We start from the raw sequence: 20,283 nt of genomic DNA on the forward strand, positions 1-20,283 counted from the left end.
CCGACATCAAAATATATATATATATATATATATATATATATATATATATATATATATATTTTCACGGTATTCTTTCGGTTCGAGGCCAAGGATCAATCCGCTGTTGTACTGAGTTCCATTTAAGAGTTTGTTGCTGACTAATAAATTACTACATGCACAAAACGAAACTCAAATCTTTAACACTTGTTTAAACAAACTAGTAAACTAACTACTAGAACAAACCAACTTGATTGACATCAATAGGTTTTTTTTTAATCTTTCTGTTTTTGTTCGGAACTATTTTGGAACAAACTATGCTATCATCAGTTTTACATGATTCCTGACCCAAAAACCTGAACAATTTTCTTGGATTGGATTAGTTGTTACACACCCAATTGTTCAACAAAGCCCAAGTTTCCTAACGCATTCCTTGTAAGTTACCAAGTTCTGAATAGTCATTGACGACGGAAAAATGATTCTCTTGATTTGGTGTTGACATTTGAAAATATATAATGTCTGTTTTTCTAGTCATTTTTCTTTATGATCTCTTTGACAAGGATATCATTTCCAATTGGGATGACTAAGAGTTTTCAGTTAAACCACATAGCTAGGTGAACTAAACAAAAAGACATACATTAAGTTACAAATAAAAAAGTATATGAATGAAGAAGTAACAATACATAGTGAGAATGAAACCAGTGTCAAAAGAAGTCGTTGATTTTGTCACGGAGAACCATAGAAGTGATCAATTTATAGGCTTTCTCCGTAGGATGGTAACTATCCCAGAATATATAGTTTGAATCATCCGTACATGTGTTTATGCTGAGGGAGTTGCAGGACATGCTCGCTTCTATAATTCCTGTTCCACAGCATCCTTTGTCTACTACTTCAAAATCTACATCAACAGTTACCATGTACATATAAATTTAATAGTGCAACTGAACATGTGCTAGCTAGCTAGCTAGTGAGATAGATATGGAAGTATGGAGCTCTATTATATATACGTATGTACGTACATATTGTTTTATGTTGGTAGTTGAGGTATATCTATTGCCATACCCATATGATATGATTTGATACCATGATAATTAATGAAAGAAAAAGTCTAGGGCCAGCAACTTTGTTAAATTCTGGCCAGTATGTAACCAACAAAAAAAAGTGAGTCATTAGATAAAATTTTACACCATTAAAACCATTATTGATGGCTATTTGATGGCTACAAATCACAAAAGTTGCTGGCCCTAACATTCTTCTTAACAAAGGGTGCTTGCTCCAATACAAATTTGAAGTATAAGTAGATATAGAAAAAGAGAAAAGAGGGAGGGAGTCCCATTGATTCATTACTCAATATGAATTATAATTCAGGTTTAATTATTTATAATGAATTATAATTTAACCTTAATTATCATTATTTTTTTGTTTGTAACTGATATTTTTATTAATGATTTAAGAGTAAAGTATCGTTTTTCTCCCCAACATTTGGGGTAAGTTTTAAATTTGTCTCTAACGTTTCAATTGTCTTATTTAAATCACTAACGTTTAATTATAATTTTATCCTTTAATAATATCAATTTTTTACTGTACATAGTACTCAATTATTTTTTAATCACATCTAGATAAATTATACTTAATCACATTACTTTCATTCTAAATAAATTTATTTTTTATAATTTTATACTTAAATAAAATAAAAAATTATTTAGAATAAATTATTCTAAAATCTTTCAGGACTTAAATAGGACGATTGAAACGTTATAAACAATTTTAGGATTTACCTCCAAATATTGGGAACAAAAACGATACTTTACTCTTAATTTAATGATTATCATTTTCATCTTAATAACTAAACAGTCATAATATGAATATCAATTATGATATATGTCTATAAAAATATTTTTTATATCTAATTTAAACAAGTACTTATATGATAAACTTTATAGGTTCCATTTAATTATGTTTAACATTCTATATTTATTGATTTTTTATACTTTTTAAACATTTACTGATTCTGAATGTTAGAATATCTTTTACAGGTATTCATTCACTATATTTTTTGATATCTAATTTATATTTACGTACTTTATCAAAGAAAAGAGGTATTCATTCACTATATTTTTTGATATCTAATTTATATTTACGTACTTTATCAAAGAAAAGACATATTATAATAACGTAAAAAAATGAGTTATATATGAGAAGTTCCATAAGAGTAAATATTTTGTAAATGTCTCTTTTTATTTAATTCGTTTACATTTGTATCCCTTTGTATGTTATGTATATATTAAACAATGATTTTAGAAAATTAAAAAAAATTTAAAATTTATTTTATTTAATATTTATTAATCGTTACAACCACAAATATGTATCTGAGTAAGATCTTTACCAGGACTAAGAGTATGAAAACGGTCCAACATTATGATTTATGAACATACAAGTGAATTTAAGGTTAGTCTAGCTAGTCGCTGATTTCTCAATGAATGTTATGTTAAACTAGTATCACCATAACTTACAGCATGACTATATTAGACCACTATTTATTATTTGTTTTTATGTAACAAAATAAACACAAAATCAACGTAGTGATTAATTAAAGAACTCATAAAAAAATATAATATGTCTGTCACGCAACTTAAATTTGGTCTTTTTAAATTATATTTCTGACAAATTCTTTTATCACTAAACTATAATATTATTTTAATATTTTTATTGTTTAGCTAAACCATTTAATGTAAGGGTAGTGCTAGGGAGCCAATGACCTAAGTGTATAATGTGTACAATGGGCTAAATCTTTGGTCCATGAATAAAATGAACATCACCATACTATCCAAAATAACCATCCGGATACCGAGGATAACCATCCGATACCAAGGATAATAAACATCTCAATAAAAATTTAAACTAATTTTAGAATTCACCAAGGATCAAACTCTTGATCTTTCGGATCTAGAACTCTAATACCATATCTGAAACCACTCATCTCAAAAACGTAACCTGACAGGATAATGTAACACTAATGGTCATATCTCTAATACTTCTTAAACCTCCATTGTACACATTATACCTTTGGCTCCCTATACTTTCTCTTAATGTAATATAAGAACCTTTCCCCTTTTACATAATATTAAATGCTAGTCATAAATATTGCAGGTGTACAATCAAATTTTGGTTAGTAGTAGTAGGTTTATTCATCCGTTTAAGTAAATATTATGATTTGAATTTTATTTTGTGTATTTACTAATCCATTGACCAGTGATAAATCATTAAATAAAGAGATTTACGATAAATTACTCTTTAATCTATCCAATTGAAGGATATCGCGTATAACAACCAAAATATTACAAGTGGATAGAGAGAGCATTTGATTACCATATTGAGCTGGGTTTTGAATCACATGATCTAATGTGTTGTAAATATCGAGGTAGACGATCCTAGCATATGGAAACTGTTTATTGAGGAGCTTTGTTTGAGAGAGGAGTTTCATGTTGAATAGAATTGCTGCTTGATTTTCAAAATCTGAACATGCTCTATTTATGCCTCCCTCTACTGTCCTCTGTGACGGCACACACCCTATAATTGGCATGCTAACCACTCCAATCCTCCTAGCACCTACCCCATAAAGCTCCTGCTTTCAAATTCCAATTCATCAATAATCAAGAATTTAGAAATGGGATCTATAATAATTCAATTCAAAACATATATAATATACCTTTAAGAATGTGAAGGCTAGTGAGGCCATTAAGTCAGTGTAAGATGGAATATCATATTGTGATTGTCTAAATGGAAGGTAAGTGTTAGCAATATCATCACTTCCCAGGCACACTATGTATATGCTCTTTGATACTATTGTTTCTGCTCTGTTTTCTCCAACTGCTTCCCTTATCTTCTTTTGGTACTCCCCCAATTTGTCTAATTGATCTGATAGTGACATTGCACCCTAAATCACAAACAATAGGAGTGTAATAATAATAATAATAATAATAATAATAATAATAATAATAATAATAATATGTATTCTCCTATTAGTTTAAATTTTTAAAATAAGTAATTTTATGATATAAGAATTCAATTCTTATTAATTTTAAAAGAAAATCAACATAAAATAAATAAAAAAAAAGATATGTAAAAAATTTATGCAAAATCTAAAAAAAAAATTTACTTAAAAGAATATAATAAAAATATAATTATTTATGTGTTTTTTTAGCATAAATTTTCCACACAAATGAATTTATTACTAATAAATAGTTTTGTCTGCATTGATGATATTTCAATATGAATAAAAGATAATAGCTTACTGCTGCTTTTGAGGTAAGAGGATCGTATCCAGCGCCTCCCGAGGCAAAACTTACACCAGTAAGAAGTTCTTGAAGTTGCAGATTTGGATCCAGATATGGTGGCAAAATATCTTTTACTCCAAATATTTCAGCTGGAAAAATAATAATAATAATAATTGAGTTAGAACATATTGATAATGTTGACTACTACATGCAATGGCACGTAATTGAAGTTTTTACCAATGAAATCTGAAGGGACTAAACCATTGCTGAACCTCCCATTAGGTTTATATCCTCCAGCAGCAAAGTCTCTACCATATGGTGGGAAATTGCATTTCGCAATGGTTTTGATGTAGTTGTTGTTACCTGTGTCCACTATGGAGTCCCCAAACACAAAGATTGCTGGCACACTTTCATTCTTCTTTCGTATATTCTGTTCTTCACACCTCATACCTTTGACACAACATGAAATAATAACAAGAATGACTATAGCCACATGATAATAAGGAATCGCTTTAAAGATAAACCTTATCATCTTAAATTTTGAGACTAGAACAATGATTGTGTATATATATTATTGCAAGCTATTTATAGACATTTCTTTAAATATACAAGATAATTAAGGTTCAAATATAAAATTATATACTGATATCATTTTATCTTAATTATATATTAGTGCAGGATGACAAATATTTTACATTTTAATTTAAAAACTTTAGATTCATGTTTTAGGAATAATATATTTTTTTTATGAATATACAAGAAGGGTCTTAATTTGTTTCAAAAAAATTTTGCACTCTAATTACACCAAATCTCATTAATTAATTTTGTAAAATATTTATATGATATACATATAATTATAGAAAATATTTAAGTCGCTTCTTCACTTGAAATTTCATGGTAATATATGGAAATTAATTTTCATGGATATTACAACACATATATTTGTTGAGTAAGTCAAGAGGTAGGTGAGGATCATGCATGATCATGTGAGTTGAAGTGTGTGTTTAATTATAAGCCATGAATTTTTAACGTAATGAACGCCGCTCCAAATATAGTGTAATTTTATCATTATTAACACTATTACTAGTGTGATTATTGGGTCTCATCTAATACATACTAATTATATTTGGTTGGTATTTTTATAAATTCTGCTACTTCTTTTCTATTTACAACATAATATTCTGCAAAAGTTGGATTAACTTGGTCAAAAACGTATTTCTGAGATTTTGCACAAATTGCCAATAACATTCAGTCAAGAATGTAGTTAGAGATTCGAACAATTAAACAACAAGATGCAAGTTATATTTCAAGTGACAACTTGAGTTTGAAACTTATTTAACATAACGAAATAAAGAGAAAAAAACTGCATAAATTGAGAAAACGGGTGCAGACGAAATTATCGGAAGGAAGCGCAGATGGAACTGCCGCTTGTCTGAAGGAAGCGCAGAGGGAACTTCTGCTTGTCGAAGGAAGTGCAGATGGAACTGCCGCTTGTCGAAGGAAGTGTAGATGCCAAAAAGAAACGCAGACGGAACTGCCACAAGGAAACATAGACGAAACGCAGACGAAACTGCTACGAGAAAACGCAGACGGAACTGCCACGAGAGAACACAAACGGAACTGCCACGAAAGAACGCAGATGAAACTGCCATGAGAGAACGCAGACGGAACTGCCACGTAGAACGCAAACAGAACTATCGAAAAGAGAGCGAAAACTATATGATTTATTCATGAGAATAGGTAAGCAGCGGATGACAATGGTGTTTGATCATTCGACTCGAAAAATCACAAGACAGAGGAAATAAACTAGTCGATGAGGTGAAAAAGCATAACAGGAGTGATAAAAGGAAAAGAAAAATGGCATAGAAAAAAATACAAAAACTACGATGATTTCACCGCAAGGAAAACAACCTATCCTCTTAAGGAGGATACCATAGTTCTGATACCATGTTATAAACAAGAGACTGAACTGGAGGAAGGATATGTGTATTATTGAGTGTGTTCAAGTTGTATGGAACAATACAATATAGAAGGGTATTTATAGGTGCTATGAGAATCGTAATAATAAAGACATAATATCCTATAATAAATATCCAAATATGCTAATTGATCATAATTGATCCTAATTATATTCTAACATCACTGTCAATCACAGTTTATAGAAATTCGAACAATTGAGATATTTATAAAATTGAAGATAAAACTATGACTTCTGTTGGATGTGCACCATATGAACAAGCTAGATCTCTTTTATTTAATATTACAATAATGTGAATGACTTCTTCTGAATAAATAGTGATAGAACCTAGCCCACAACAACCCCCAAATATCATCTTAGTTGTAGGGGTGTATATGGTCCGGCTCGGTTTGAAGATTTGGTCTGAATTCAAAGAATTTTGGACCATGAAGATCCGGACTCAAAGTGACCGGAGGAGAAGAAATGAAATCTGAAAAGTGAGTAAAACCGAGATCGGGCTATAGTTCAGGTCACCCAGATTCAGTCCGATGGTCCGATCATCATACATAATTAATATTCTTAATTTCTTATGTTAATATTTTATATTTGGAATGAATGATAGCTATTTTTATGTGAAATTTAAGTATTGTAAATTTTAATATTTTGTGTTATTAGTTATTATAAGACTACAGGTTAGTGTTTAATGTTTAGAATGCATAAGACTTTAGACTAATGTATAATATTGTGTTATTTGTATTGACTTAAATATTTGGTATTATTAGACAATATTAGTATTGATTGTAGTTATGCTTTAATTTTGAAGAAGGATTGGTTCTTGTTATATTTTTTTAAGTGAATTTTACTATGTTAATAATGGTTGGAATTTTAAAAATTTGGATATTTTCAAGAAAATATTAAGGTAATAGAAAGTTAATTGTCTAATTTTCGCTTGATTTTTACCCGATTTTTACCCTATATAATTGTGATAAAAAGTATGTAGGTTTCATCGGGTTTAGCATCGGATTCGAATCTAATAAATAAACTCAATATATATTTTAGACCAAATTTGTATCACATCAAACTCGGTTTCACTGATCGACTCATGAACACCTCTAATTAGTGGTAACTAATAATTAATTAGTATTCTTTAAGCATAATAATTGCGCAACTGCACTAACATGGCTTATAAGCTAAGGGCACATGGGAGTCTTCAAGCTAGACTAGCTAGTTGTGACTTGTGAGTAAATTTAAGAGTGGGTATGGCAGATTCAGGTTGAAGTTGAAGTTGAAGACGGTTGGGGATTAAAGGGGTATGGGTTTCCACACTCAAAATTAAGAAAACGTGCACCTTGCACTCACTCATCAGACAAGTAGACAAATCCATTCAAGGATCAGATTTTCAAAATGCGGCGCAGCACCAGAAACAAACTCAGAAATTAAAGAGTAGCTACAAATATATATAACTAAGAAATGTGTTTCCAATACTCAGAGACGGATCCAGAAATTTTGGGGCCAATAACATATATAATATTAAAAAATTATGCAAAAAATTATATAATGTAAAATACATTACAAAAATATATTGATAGAAAATATATTTTAAAGTACAAAAAATATATATGTACTTTTTATTAACAAGTGGTCGATTCTTTGTTTCATAAAATTTATCGATAATAAAATTTGTGTCAATTTTTTCTGTAATTTTCTTTTCAATATAATTAAAAGATAATTAACAAGAAATTTATCTTTCATTTTGTTTTTGAATTATTCTTCACAATATTCATAGTTGAAAAAGAATTCTCAGTTGTAGTAGTTAAAACAGAAAAAATTAATACCAAATGAATCAAGAAAGATATTCACAAGGAATTGAAAAATTTTATTTAATTAAAAAATATTAGTAATAATATCTTTTCATATTTTTTTAATATTGTTACTTATTTTTTAGATATTAAAAATAATTAATATTTAGGTTAGACTGAATTTTTATTTATATTAGACTAAATACTAAATAAATTTTAAAAAAAATTAAATCATACTTAATAACTTATTATTATTAATCTTTTTTTAAAAAAATTGGGGCGAGGCCTCCACTCCCCGGGCCGCGTAAGTCCGTCCCTGCCAATACTACTGAGTAAAACTCTCATGTCTTACACGAGAGATTCAATTGGTAGAAGCATGAAATACTTAATGAACTTTGTTTATTATTAGGTCAAATTTCTTTCATTTTTTTTAGCTGGACCAAATAAATACCACACAATGACAAAACAAAATCCTCAATGTACAGAAATTTTCCTACGCAATACTACTTACCTAGGAATTTAAGAAAAATGTAATTTATATTGTTTACGTATATAACTCTTTTTTTATATGATAAAATATATTTTTTATTTTTTAATATTTATTATTATTCCTTTTAATACAAAAAATAATAAGTACGTAGAAAAAAATATGTTTTGTAACATAACACCTATACAAAAATATATTATTATTCTTTTTAATCCATAATCATCATATAAATCCGCAATAAATTAGTGTTAGCAAAGCCTTTTTTTCTTTTGGAGAGTGATGTACTTTTGAATTTTCTGTTAGGAGTAAACACGGATCGGATATGACCAAAATTTCGATCTAATCTGCACTAAAATATCGGATCCAATCCGATTCATATATTTGCATATGTGATCGGATATGGGATATATCCGCAAAACATATAAATACTTTTTAAAAGTTTATTTTTATTAAAAAATATCAATAAAATATCTTTTTTCTATTTTTTAAATATATTTATTTTTAAAATAATATTAAATATGTTTTTTTTAAATAATAAAAATAAAATAATGTAACATATATGATAATTATTAGTTAAAATAAAATATAAAAATAATATTTATTTATTTATTTTTACTGACCCACTGATATGTATATCGGATACGTAAATATCTACATAAAATCTGCAATTTAATTGTATTAGTGTGCGAATTAGATCGATAGCCTTGCAAATTGGATCTATATCTGTAATTTTCGAATCGAATTTAAATAAATACCGCAGATATATTCATTGAATCAAATTCGATCCACAAACACCATACTTTTCATGGGTTGGGGGCAAGAACGATTTGAAAAAAAAGCCCAATTCTGTAAAAACCAATATGAAGAAGAAGAAAAATGGGGCTCTAGTGAACAACTAACTGCTATGGTCAAGATACAGACATCCCCCTGCTCTAATGTTAGTCAGCAATCTATTACTTGAATTATAGTCATGTAATAGTTATTCTCAAATGAAAAAGACTAAATCTTTCTTCTGTTGTTGTAATTGAAAACTTCGTCTATGTTACACTTGCGGTACATAGCCGGTCCCAAACCCGGATAAAGGAGGAGGGTTGTGTTAGGTCTTCGACAACCAAGATAAAAATATAGTCGAACCCCCAGCTTCCTAAGATGGGTAGGAGAAGAGGTAAAGTGGGATGCGAATGGAAGCGCGAAAGAGATGTGGAGGAAAATTGCAGAAGTTATTAGCAGAACAGTAAAAGAAAGCTTTGGTGAATCTAAAGGAATAGGACCAAGAGACAAGGAGTCATGGTGGTGGAATATGAGTGTACAAGATAAGATAAAGATAAAAAGGGAGTGCTTTAAAGAGTGGTCTCTATGCCGCAACGCAGATAACTGGAAAAAAATAAGGCGGCTAAGAAAGAAACAAAAGTGGCTGTAAGTGAAGCAAAAACAAGAGCATATGAGGGTCTCTACCAATCTTTGGGCACGAAAGAAGGAGAAAAAGGTATATATAGAATCGCAAAGAGCCGTGAAAGAAGAACGAGAGATTTGAATCAGGTTAAGTGCATAAAGGATAAGGATGGAGAGGTGTTGGCTCAAGAGGAGAAGATTAATGAAAGGTGAAAGAGTTACTTCTACGAGTTATTTAATGAGGGACAAAGACTCTTCCGAGCCTTGGTCGGTTATGCACAAGGGAATAAGATCAAAACTTTGACTACTATCGGAGGATCCGAGACTTCGAGGTAAAAAAAAAGGCTCTAAAGCAGATGAAAAACGGCAGGGCAATATGACCTGATAATATCCCGATTGAGGTTTGGAAGGATCTTGGAGAAAAAGGCATCAACTGGTTAACCAAGCTTTTTAATGAGATTTTAAGGTTAAAGAAGATGCTTAATGAGTGGAGAGCACATTGGTACCTATCTACAAGAATAAGGGGAATATGCAAAGTTGCAAAAACTATAGAAGGATCAAGCTTATGAGTCATACCAAGAAGTTATGGGAAAGGGTGATAGAACGGAGGTTGAGAAAAGAGACACAAGTAACAGAGAACAAATTTGGATTTATGCCAGGCAAATCTACCACTGAAGCGATATACCTTTTAAGAAGGATGATGGAGAGGTATCGTAGTAATAAAAGTGATCTACATATGGTGTTTATTGATTTAGAAAAAGCGTATGATAGAGTACCAAAGGAGGTCTTATGGAAGGTTCTAGAAGAGAGGAGAGTAATGATAACATATATTCGTGCAATTAAAGACATGTATGATGGGACCACAACTAGTGTGAAGACTCAAGGTGGTGTGACAGAGAAATTTTCTATTGGTATAGGATTACACCATGGATCATCCTTAAGTCAATACCTTTTCACATTAGTCTTGGAAGTACTCACAGAGCACATCCAAGAGCCTGTGCCATGGTGCATGCTTTTTGCCGATGATATCGTCCTTATGGGAGAGTAAAGGGAAGACCTAAATAAAAAGTTGGAATTATGGAAAGAAGCTCTAAAAGTGTATAGTCTGCGCATAAGCCGTAGCAAGACGAAATACATAGAATGTAAGTTCAGTCTGAGAAGGGAAAACCCTAATATATAGGTGAAGATTGGAGAAAATAGCCTATGAAAAGTTTAAAAGGTTTAAGTATCTTGGATGCATCATACAGGATAATGGAGAGATTGAACAGAATGTAAATCATAAAATCCAAGTAGGTTGGTCAAAATGGCGGAGTGCATCTAATTTTATATGCGACAAAAAAGTGTCTTTAAAACTTAAAGGTAAATTCTATCACACCGCTATAAGACTGGCTATGCTTTATGGTACGGAGTGTTGGGCGGCTAAAGGGGAGCACGAACATAAGTTGAGTGTGGCAGAGATAAAGATGTTGAGATGGATGAATGGTCATACGCGATTGGATAAAATAAGGAACGAAGATATAAGGGAGAGAGTGGAGTAGCACCCATTGTGGAAAAGATGGCTAAATCGCGTCTCAGGTGGTTTAGACATGTGAGAAGAAGACTGATAGAACATCCATTCAAGAAGGTGGATGAGATGGAAGATGGACAAGGGGTGAAAGGCAGAAGAAGACCCAAGAAAACCATCCATGAGGTGGTCAAACTAGATCTACATGTAAACGGTCTCTCTGTAGACATGATACATGACAAAGCACAATGGCATTGTTTGATTCATGTAGCCGACCCCACTTAGTGGAACAAGGCTTTGTTGTTGTTGTAATTGAAGAAATGAAAATAAAAATTATCAAGTAAATTTTTAGAGTTAGAAATTCTACGATACTTATGAAAACTATTTCCGTCGGGGTTTAAATGAAAAGAATCATCAGTTGCAAACTCTTTTAACATTTACCTTCAAATTGTGAGTTAATTAGAATAAAGAAAGTTACTTTTATTAATATAAGGATGTTAAACCTCTTTCGAATAACAGATTCTGCTCTTTTAAACTGATTTACCTCACTTCTCACTTATCTTAAGTGTTGGATATAAATTTTTTTTATGCATAAAACAAACAACATATTTTATCATGTTCATCCACTTTATATACTAAAGAAAAATAAAAATAAAACACTAAGCGAAAAGAAAGAAAGAAAAAATACTAAGCTATTGTGAGAACTGAGAAGAACTAATAAAAATTTTGGATACAATTAATTTAATTACTCTCTCACAAAGAAAATGTGTTACAACGAAAATAAAAAATGTTTAAAAGAAGTGGTCAAAACAAAAAAATGAGTGAAATATTTCTCATGAATGTTGAATATCTTGCCTCTTTAAAATAGCTAACTACTCCTTAAAGTACCCGAGTACTCCTTAGAGTATCTTATCTCTTTAAGAAATAAAAATTTTAGGAATGCACACATATATATATCCTAAATGATAAAAAGAATAAAAATTCATTTTCAACACAATAAAATGATTTAAAATTATATATATATATATATATGATGGAGGAAAAAAGATAAACTTAGCCTCAAAGAATCATGTGTAGTAAGTAAATGTTACTCAAACAAACACACATTTTCTTTAAAAGAGAAAAAAAAAAGAGATAAAACACATGTAAATACATCTATACACAGAAAATTTATGCAATAGACACCGTTACACTTACATCTAATCACTCACCATTGTAATTTATTACCGAATGAAACCAAAGCAACCCAATTCTTTTCTATTACTCTGTCCACCAAACATGAAAAATCTACAAAACACTGGGTAAAATATAAGGGACAGTAACATTTGCTTTAAAATATAGATATCAAACATTTATTATAGTTAAAAGAAAAAAGAAAAAATTAGTACTCAATAAAACAAAAAAAAATTACTGGTCATCATTAAATGTAATCAAACAATTTATTACCAATCTTTAGCAAATAATTCCACAAAAGAAGATAACAATATAATTAGTAGTCAAAGGCTTGCTAAGCATACAGTCTGCATCAATCACCCTTGCAGATTGCTCAACATCAATCACCCTTGCAGATTGCTCAACATCGAAATCCCTTTCTTTCAAAACAAATGATAGGATTAAACAAAAAATATTAGCTTCTCCTATAACTCATTCAAATACACAAACTTTCAAACTATTCACCAAAAAGTAAAGAGGCAAAGAAAAAAAGTGCAAAGAAAAACATCAAAGAAGGTTATCCCAACAGACCGACCTAAGAATGTAAAAATCAGAATGCAATTTGTTTTGCCAATCTTTATATTTTTCATCCAAATTCACACCCTCTATATCATACTTCTTCTCTCCTGTTTTAAAATTTGGGGTCAAAGAGAAAACACTTCTTAATTTTAATTATTAGCTGAGAAAAAAATTATGATAGCATAACCATCGATTTAAAAGGTAACAATCCTATTAGTTCTTAGACATAATCATCAATTTTACATAACTTTTTCTACAAACATTAGTAGAACTCAATCCATATCATTCACAGAAAAATGACAAATTCAACTCAATCCATTTTGGCCTATGATTAACACCCAAAAGGAAACGTGTTTTGAGAAAACATATTTTTTAAAAAATAAAATGTAGTTTTGTTTTGAGTATACTTTGTTTTGTTTAAATCTTTTATGTCTTCAATGCTGATGTTAGTCCTGCATGCCCTCCATTAGGCCTTGACCACTTCCATCCATCCACCAAAGGTCCATTCCTGCCAACTGATCATAAAGCAAGCAAGCATCATTAAATTGCAGCTAAATGATAAGCAACGGTGACATAATGAATACACAACACCACCACAATAAAAATACTTCTCCGACAAAATAACCTCTCAGGTTTCCGCGGCAACATGAAGTTCATCTTCTTTAATGAATTTAGTGAAGGATGAATGATCACACACTCACAAGGAATTGCTCGTCACAAACAGTTAATGAGCAAAATGCTTAAAGGTAAAAAAGTTGCAAACTTTGAGGGTACCCAACATCATAAAAAGCAGAATTCGAACCAAATTTATAAGAAAATAGAGAGAAATGAAGGATGGGGTATCGATAGAATAGGAGTGTACCGATTACTTGAGTTGGAGAGATGAAGCTTGAGGTCTTGGGGTTAGAGTTCGATACCGTAGCTCAGCCATTTCACGAGTTAAGTCTTCTACTTCCTCTTTGTCCTTTAACTTTTCTACTCGCAATTCTTCCTTGTTAGCCTTCAACTCCTGCACATAAAAAGGCATTACAATGAGAATTTCTATTTTAATAGGATATAAATTAAATCATTATGACAAAGATATATCAGATGACTAAAACTTGAATCCACCAACTGGTCCTACTTGAAGAGCACCTTGAGTAACATCGTCCATTAGCCCTGGTCCAGCCCCTGACCATGAAGTGCAATCCAAAAGATTTGCAATCTGCATAGCACACATACAAAACAGTAAATAACTATTATTTTCTTTTATAGAAAAAGATTTTATCAGAAAGAGAAATAAAAGAGATGAGACATCCTCACATAAATACAAAAATATATTATTAAAACCTAAAGGGATAAGTCATGTACCAATGTTAGATTATCCTTTTTCATTAGTTAGGAGAAAACACTTAAGCAGACCAGGAGCTTTTCATCATAGGAAAGCCGAAATGGTAATCCAAATTCCTATCCCAAATGAAATCACATTTGAAAGTACTCAATAAAATTCCTAGGGTTTACCTAAGCCAAAAACTAATAATGTTTTTCAGAAAGCAAACTTATATTATTCACAGAAAGCAAGAAACAGGCATGAAGTTAGCTCTTCTGCTTGAATGTAAAAATATCTACAATCAAGATATTAAAGGAATATATAGTGAATTTGCCACTCATAAGAAGGGCCAGAGTTATATGCTTATAGCCTTTCCTGATCTTATGCTCAAATTTTAGTGCCACTTAAGAAATAAAAAGTAGAAATCAACTAAGCTCGAAGTCCATGTGATTATCTATTTGATTGAACATATCAAATTCATTTAGCTTTGCCATGACATTTATCTTTGCATGTAGCTTTTCCAAATTCGACAGTGTGATTGACACTATCACATGGACCAACCTATGAATAGAAGAAACTTGTTATTTAAAACAACTATCCAGTCTATCAATTATTTGGAAAATGCATCTCTTCTTTTTTTAAAGTGTGACTAATAATTAATCAGTATTGGTATAAAATTTTAGTTCTTCTTCCTAGTATTGTTCTATCATTTTCTTCTTCCTTCTTTCTAAGTCAAATCCTAAAGACAGGTTTAATAATAATAATAATAATAATAATAATAATAATAATAATAATAGCAAAAAACTTTGCACTGCAAAAGCAAAGGAATTAAACTACACAAATAAATTCTAAAAAAAAAAACACCATATTTGGCACTTTCTATCAAACAGAGATCATTTTTGGAGAGCCAAGATATCATTTCTTTCTTTTAAAACTATTATGTCAAAATTTTTAGGTGTCTTGGGGAGGTTAAAACAATAGTATACTCACATTATTTATTTGGTGGCCAGTGCTCTCTCTCTTTTTTTTATTCCGTAAATTCGCACATATCAATTGCTAAATTTGTTTTCTTTATTTTAAATCAACAATGATGAGAAGACTCAAAAAAGGAAATTTAGAAAATAATAGAAACAATGCAATAATCTAAATAAGGACCATTCTTGCCTTACAGCAAATTATACTACTTTCACCACTAATATAACAATAAAGAGACACTACCACCTTTGCCACTGCTAAATGATCAAACCTGATTTGGTTTTGCTCTTTTGCCAGAACTATTTGATCATTTTTCTTATCATGACATTTGCTATGGCCTGTGGAAAATAGGAACCACTCTCACTGCATACTATTACCACCTATCACTGTTATGTTATTAAGCACACACCCATATTATCCCCAAGAGATTTCAGCTTCGGTTTTGGTATTCAAGCAATGTAGAATGATAATAAACATTAATACGAAATCAGATGGAAACTGCAAGAATCCTATGCTTACCTGTTTTTACCCATGAATTACAGAATTAATTACGACAACTCTTTAAGCTGCAACTTGTTGGTATATGTGCAAAACCTATACAGCAAAACAAAAACGACAAAAAAAATCATGCTTGAAGCAATCAGCAAAAGAAAAGAACTCTAATGTTAAAAACTGAAGCCCAATAGTGTTAAAAAAGAAAGAGTGAAACTGTATAAGGTGATTAAGTTACCCAAAACTGACCATCTTTGGAGACCTTGAGTGATGAAGAACTTCTCAAAGCTCAATGAACAACAGCAACAGTGTCTTCGAAAACCTCATCAGCCTTCACATTACCAAGAGATCCACAACCCGAACCAAAGTTTCAAAACGTAGCAGCTATTCTACCGAAACACTAAGCAGGTAAAATCAAAAGCAAACACAGCGTCGTACTTCGCGTAAACACGACTCCTAAGGCAAAACCCGCCGCTGCTGCTGCAGGGTCTCAGCCTCCTTTCCCACAGAAGGATTCATTCACCAACCTCAACTCGCAGACCTTTCCCTTTTCCCTCTTATTCAACTCACGCCTTTTCCAGTCTTCCTTTTTGCTTCTGTATTTTCTCTAATCGTGAATGGTTGTGAGATTGAATTGAGAGAGAAACAAATTGAGGAAAAAGAGAGAGGGAGAGAGAGAGAAATGATGAATTCGAAATTTTTTTTGAAGATTAAAACTTTAAAACTCATTCAAAAATTTTTGCGGGAAAATTCGCGCTCATGAGTTTTGTTTAGAATTTGAAATAAAAACATTTGGCTGATCAGTGAAAGGCAATCCGTGTGATGGTGTTATCAGCCAATCAAATGCTACGATTATCCACTGAAGAAAAAAACAAAACTACAGAGAACAGTTGTCACTCTCTTAGAAATCATTTAACAGTGCTAAATAGTGTGTGAATTTACTGTTTGGCTAGTTAACCATTATATATTAATAGATAATAAATAAAAAAATTTATTTAAATTAAAACAAAAACAGAAAATATTTACAAAATCTTATACTTTATAAATGGAAAGACAATACTTCTTAATCTTTTGTCAACAGAATATCAATATATAAGTAGCGTTACCGCTGAACACAGTTGGTTGAAGTCCTCTTGATTGAATACACCTGCACAGAGAAAGAGAAGATGGAAGATAATAATAAAGATATCAATAGAATATCAATATATAAAGAGTGTTACTGCTAAACACAGTTGGTTGAAGTTCTCTTGATTGAACACATCTGCAGAGAGAAAGAGAAGATGGAGCTGCTTTAGTTGGAGCTGGAGTGCTTGGATCACTATGCCATGTCTCAACTTGGATGGTTCGTTTATTCCTTTCATCCATCTCCCTCATCAATTAAGTTTATTTTTCTAATTGAAATTTTCATTTTTAATATAAGATTCAGCTATCAGTATCCTAAAAGCACACCTAAACATTACTACTAATCAAAATTTATAATTTTCTTTAATAAATATATTAAAAATTTAACTTTACATATTTTTCTATAAAAGTTTTCTTTCTCTTATTGGTCTGGCATCACGGTTTTGGTACTTTCATGGATATGCACACGGATGGCAGATGATTGAGATGCACATAGCTAAGTCTGGGGAGAGGTTTGATAGGTACCATGAATTAGGGAGATATGCCTTTGGGGAGAAGCTAGGGTTATGGATTGTGATGCCTCAAACACTCGGCGGACGTTGGTACAGACATAATTCACATGATTACTGGTGGCATGAATAACAACAAATATATTAGCAACGGCAGTGAGCCAGTGGGGTTTATCGAGAGACATGAGGATGTTATCAGTAACAGAGTTTTCAAAAGCCCAGAAGTAGCACAAACCCACAACAATGTAAGCAGCAATCAGTCCCTTCCACATGGCCTTCTTTGAAGGCTTCTCCGGCGTCGAAGGAACTATTGCTTGGATCTCGAAGGAACTATTGCTTGGATCTCAAATAACACATTGTGTGCAGCATACCCAAATGCTAGGGTCCCCAAACTCGAAAGAAGTCGAAAACGTTCCCCATCGTAGTTGAAGATCTTCCATCATATTTCACATCTGGTAAGGCACCTTTATGAGCCGAACTTATCCATGCAATCGTTGAGTAGCTGCAATTTTCAAATATATGTAACTATCAAGTTCTTAACTAATATAATTAATTACCATACTAATATTATTTTAGCATACAATATATATAAACTTTTAGGCTGTGTTTGGAAATTGTATCTAGCACAGAAATATAGAGATAAAAACCAGAAAAACAGAAATACATATAATGACCGATTTTTATCTTCTTGTTTTTGGCTCCAAAACAAGATCGAAACACGGTCTTAATTGATAAATAAATATGTGATTACCAGATGAACATGACGGCTGCGGAAATAGATACACCAATGATGGAATTGAAACTCAGGCTTGCAAAGATCATAATGAAGTAAGTGGTCCTAATTGGCTTACGGTCTTTGCAAAGAATCTGATGGGCCTTCTTCAAGGAATTTCCACCAGTAATCATATATATTATGTCCATACCAACATCCATTACGAATGTTTGAAGCAACACAAGCCATAACCCTAGCCTCTCTCCGAAGGCATATTGCCCTAATTCATTGCAATAGTAGTCATCCATATATATAACATGCATATCCATGAAAGCACCAAAACCGTGATGTCAGGACCCCTAAAGGAAAGAAAATTTTTATAGAAAAACATGTAAAGTTAAATTTTTAATATATTTATTAAAGAAAATTATAAATTTTGATTAGTAGTAATCTTCAGGTGTGCTTTTAGGATACATAATAGCTAAATCTTATATTAAAAAAGAAAATCATAATTAGAAAAATAAAGTTAATTAATGAGGGAGATGGATAAAAGGAATCAACAAACCATCCAAGTTGAGACATGGCATAGGAAAATCCAAGCACTCCAGCTCCAACCAAAGCAATGACACTGTGAAAAGCACTGTACCAAAAGATATTGATATTCAGAGAACTTCAACCAACTGACTTCAGTAGTAACACTATATATTTATATATTGATATTCTGTTGACAAAAGATAACAAAAGATTAAAAAGTATCGTCCTATAAGATTTTGTAAATAATTATAATTATTCAAACCTACTATGAATTACATAATAGAAAACCAAATTCAATCTAATGCCTACAATTCATAGGATACCTGAGAAATCCTAAATCAATCTAAACCCTACTAACCTCCTATATCTAATCGAAGATCTTCACCACCTACATCATCAGATCAGAGAATCAGAAGGAAGAGAGAAATCGAACTTGTAAAGCTAAATATCTTTCAGTCACTCCCACAAATCTCTCTCAGAAATCGATACTCATCTCTCTAAACCCTAACCTAATAACACTAGAGAGAGATAGCAGAAAAAATGTGGCAAATAATAAAAAATTAAATCAAACAACACAAACAGAGAAATAAAAGAAAGGTTTAAAGAAATGAATCAATCAAAATAGAATGCTCACCAGCCTGAGCAGGAGGAACAGCTTAGAAGCCAACTGAGTTTGCTGCTGCTGCTGAGCCGCCGCAGCTGAGCCCTTCTTGAGTGGAGACGCTGCTGCCGCCGCGGCGATTTGCCGTGAGGGGTCCTCGGCGTCGTCACCTTGCAAATGGAAAGGGTTCGACGTCGCCATTTCTAGAAAGCTGGCGCGACATGAAGTTCGACGAAACAGACCAGAGAGAGAAGATTCCACCGGCTGAACTAACCCGCGTCGTCGCCGTTGCTGTGCTCTCAAACGACGAGTTCGAGTAGCTACGGTTAGGATTTCGGATGGAGATCGTAGCGATTGGTGATCTCAGAACAATGGAGGAAGAAATTGGCGAAGATTGAAGAGACATACGAACTTGAAGGAGGAAAACGGGGTTGAAGAGGTCAAGAGGTAGGGTTTGGGAGATAGATCGCGAGAGATAAAAGAGAGATCGACGGAGCGAGTGTGTCTTTGTGTGTGACGAAGTAGTGGTATAAGACAGAGAGCTTGATTTACAAAAAAAAAAAAAAAGTGTGATACGAGGTTGGGTTATTTGTGCAGTTTTAATTGTACAGTGCAATTTAGATGGGATGATTTAAAAAAAAATACTGTTCTAATTTGATCCAATTTCAAATAGTTTTGATTAAATTGAATTTATAGTTTTTTAAATTAAAAAAATTAAATATACATAATAAATTTTAATATCAAATTTTACATAATCAATAGTAAAATAACAAATTTTAATAATATTTTAAAAAATAAATAATAACATAGAAATAAAATTATAAATTAATTAAAATAAATAAATAAATTTTATTTTAAACATAAAATATTTATTAAATAATAATAATAAATGAATAATATAAAAAT

The 20,283-nt window shown here is 31.5% G+C and overlaps 1 protein-coding gene and 1 pseudogene across 1 annotated transcript; both read right to left on the reverse strand.

Annotated features, from left to right (window-relative positions):
• Nucleotides 1–673: 673 nt before the first annotated feature.
• On the reverse strand, nucleotides 674–4,740 carry LOC130979016 (GDSL esterase/lipase EXL3-like). Its single transcript, XM_057902359.1, has 5 exons — nucleotides 4,491–4,740; nucleotides 4,272–4,402; nucleotides 3,686–3,913; nucleotides 3,346–3,601; nucleotides 674–874 (listed from the first exon to the last, which is right to left on the reverse strand). Exons 1-5 carry the CDS (start codon nucleotides 4,699–4,701, stop codon nucleotides 681–683), a joined length of 1,020 nt encoding a protein of 339 aa, XP_057758342.1. The 5' UTR covers nucleotides 4,702–4,740; the 3' UTR covers nucleotides 674–680.
• An 8,576-nt stretch (nucleotides 4,741–13,316) lies between these two features.
• On the reverse strand, nucleotides 13,317–18,890 carry LOC130980304 (lysine histidine transporter 1-like; annotated as a pseudogene).
• Nucleotides 18,891–20,283: the final 1,393 nt, after the last annotated feature.

The sequence above is a fragment of the Arachis stenosperma genome, chromosome 5 (genome assembly GCF_014773155.1).
Source record: "Arachis stenosperma cultivar V10309 chromosome 5, arast.V10309.gnm1.PFL2, whole genome shotgun sequence".
Lineage (NCBI taxonomy): Eukaryota > Viridiplantae > Streptophyta > Magnoliopsida > Fabales > Fabaceae > Arachis > Arachis stenosperma.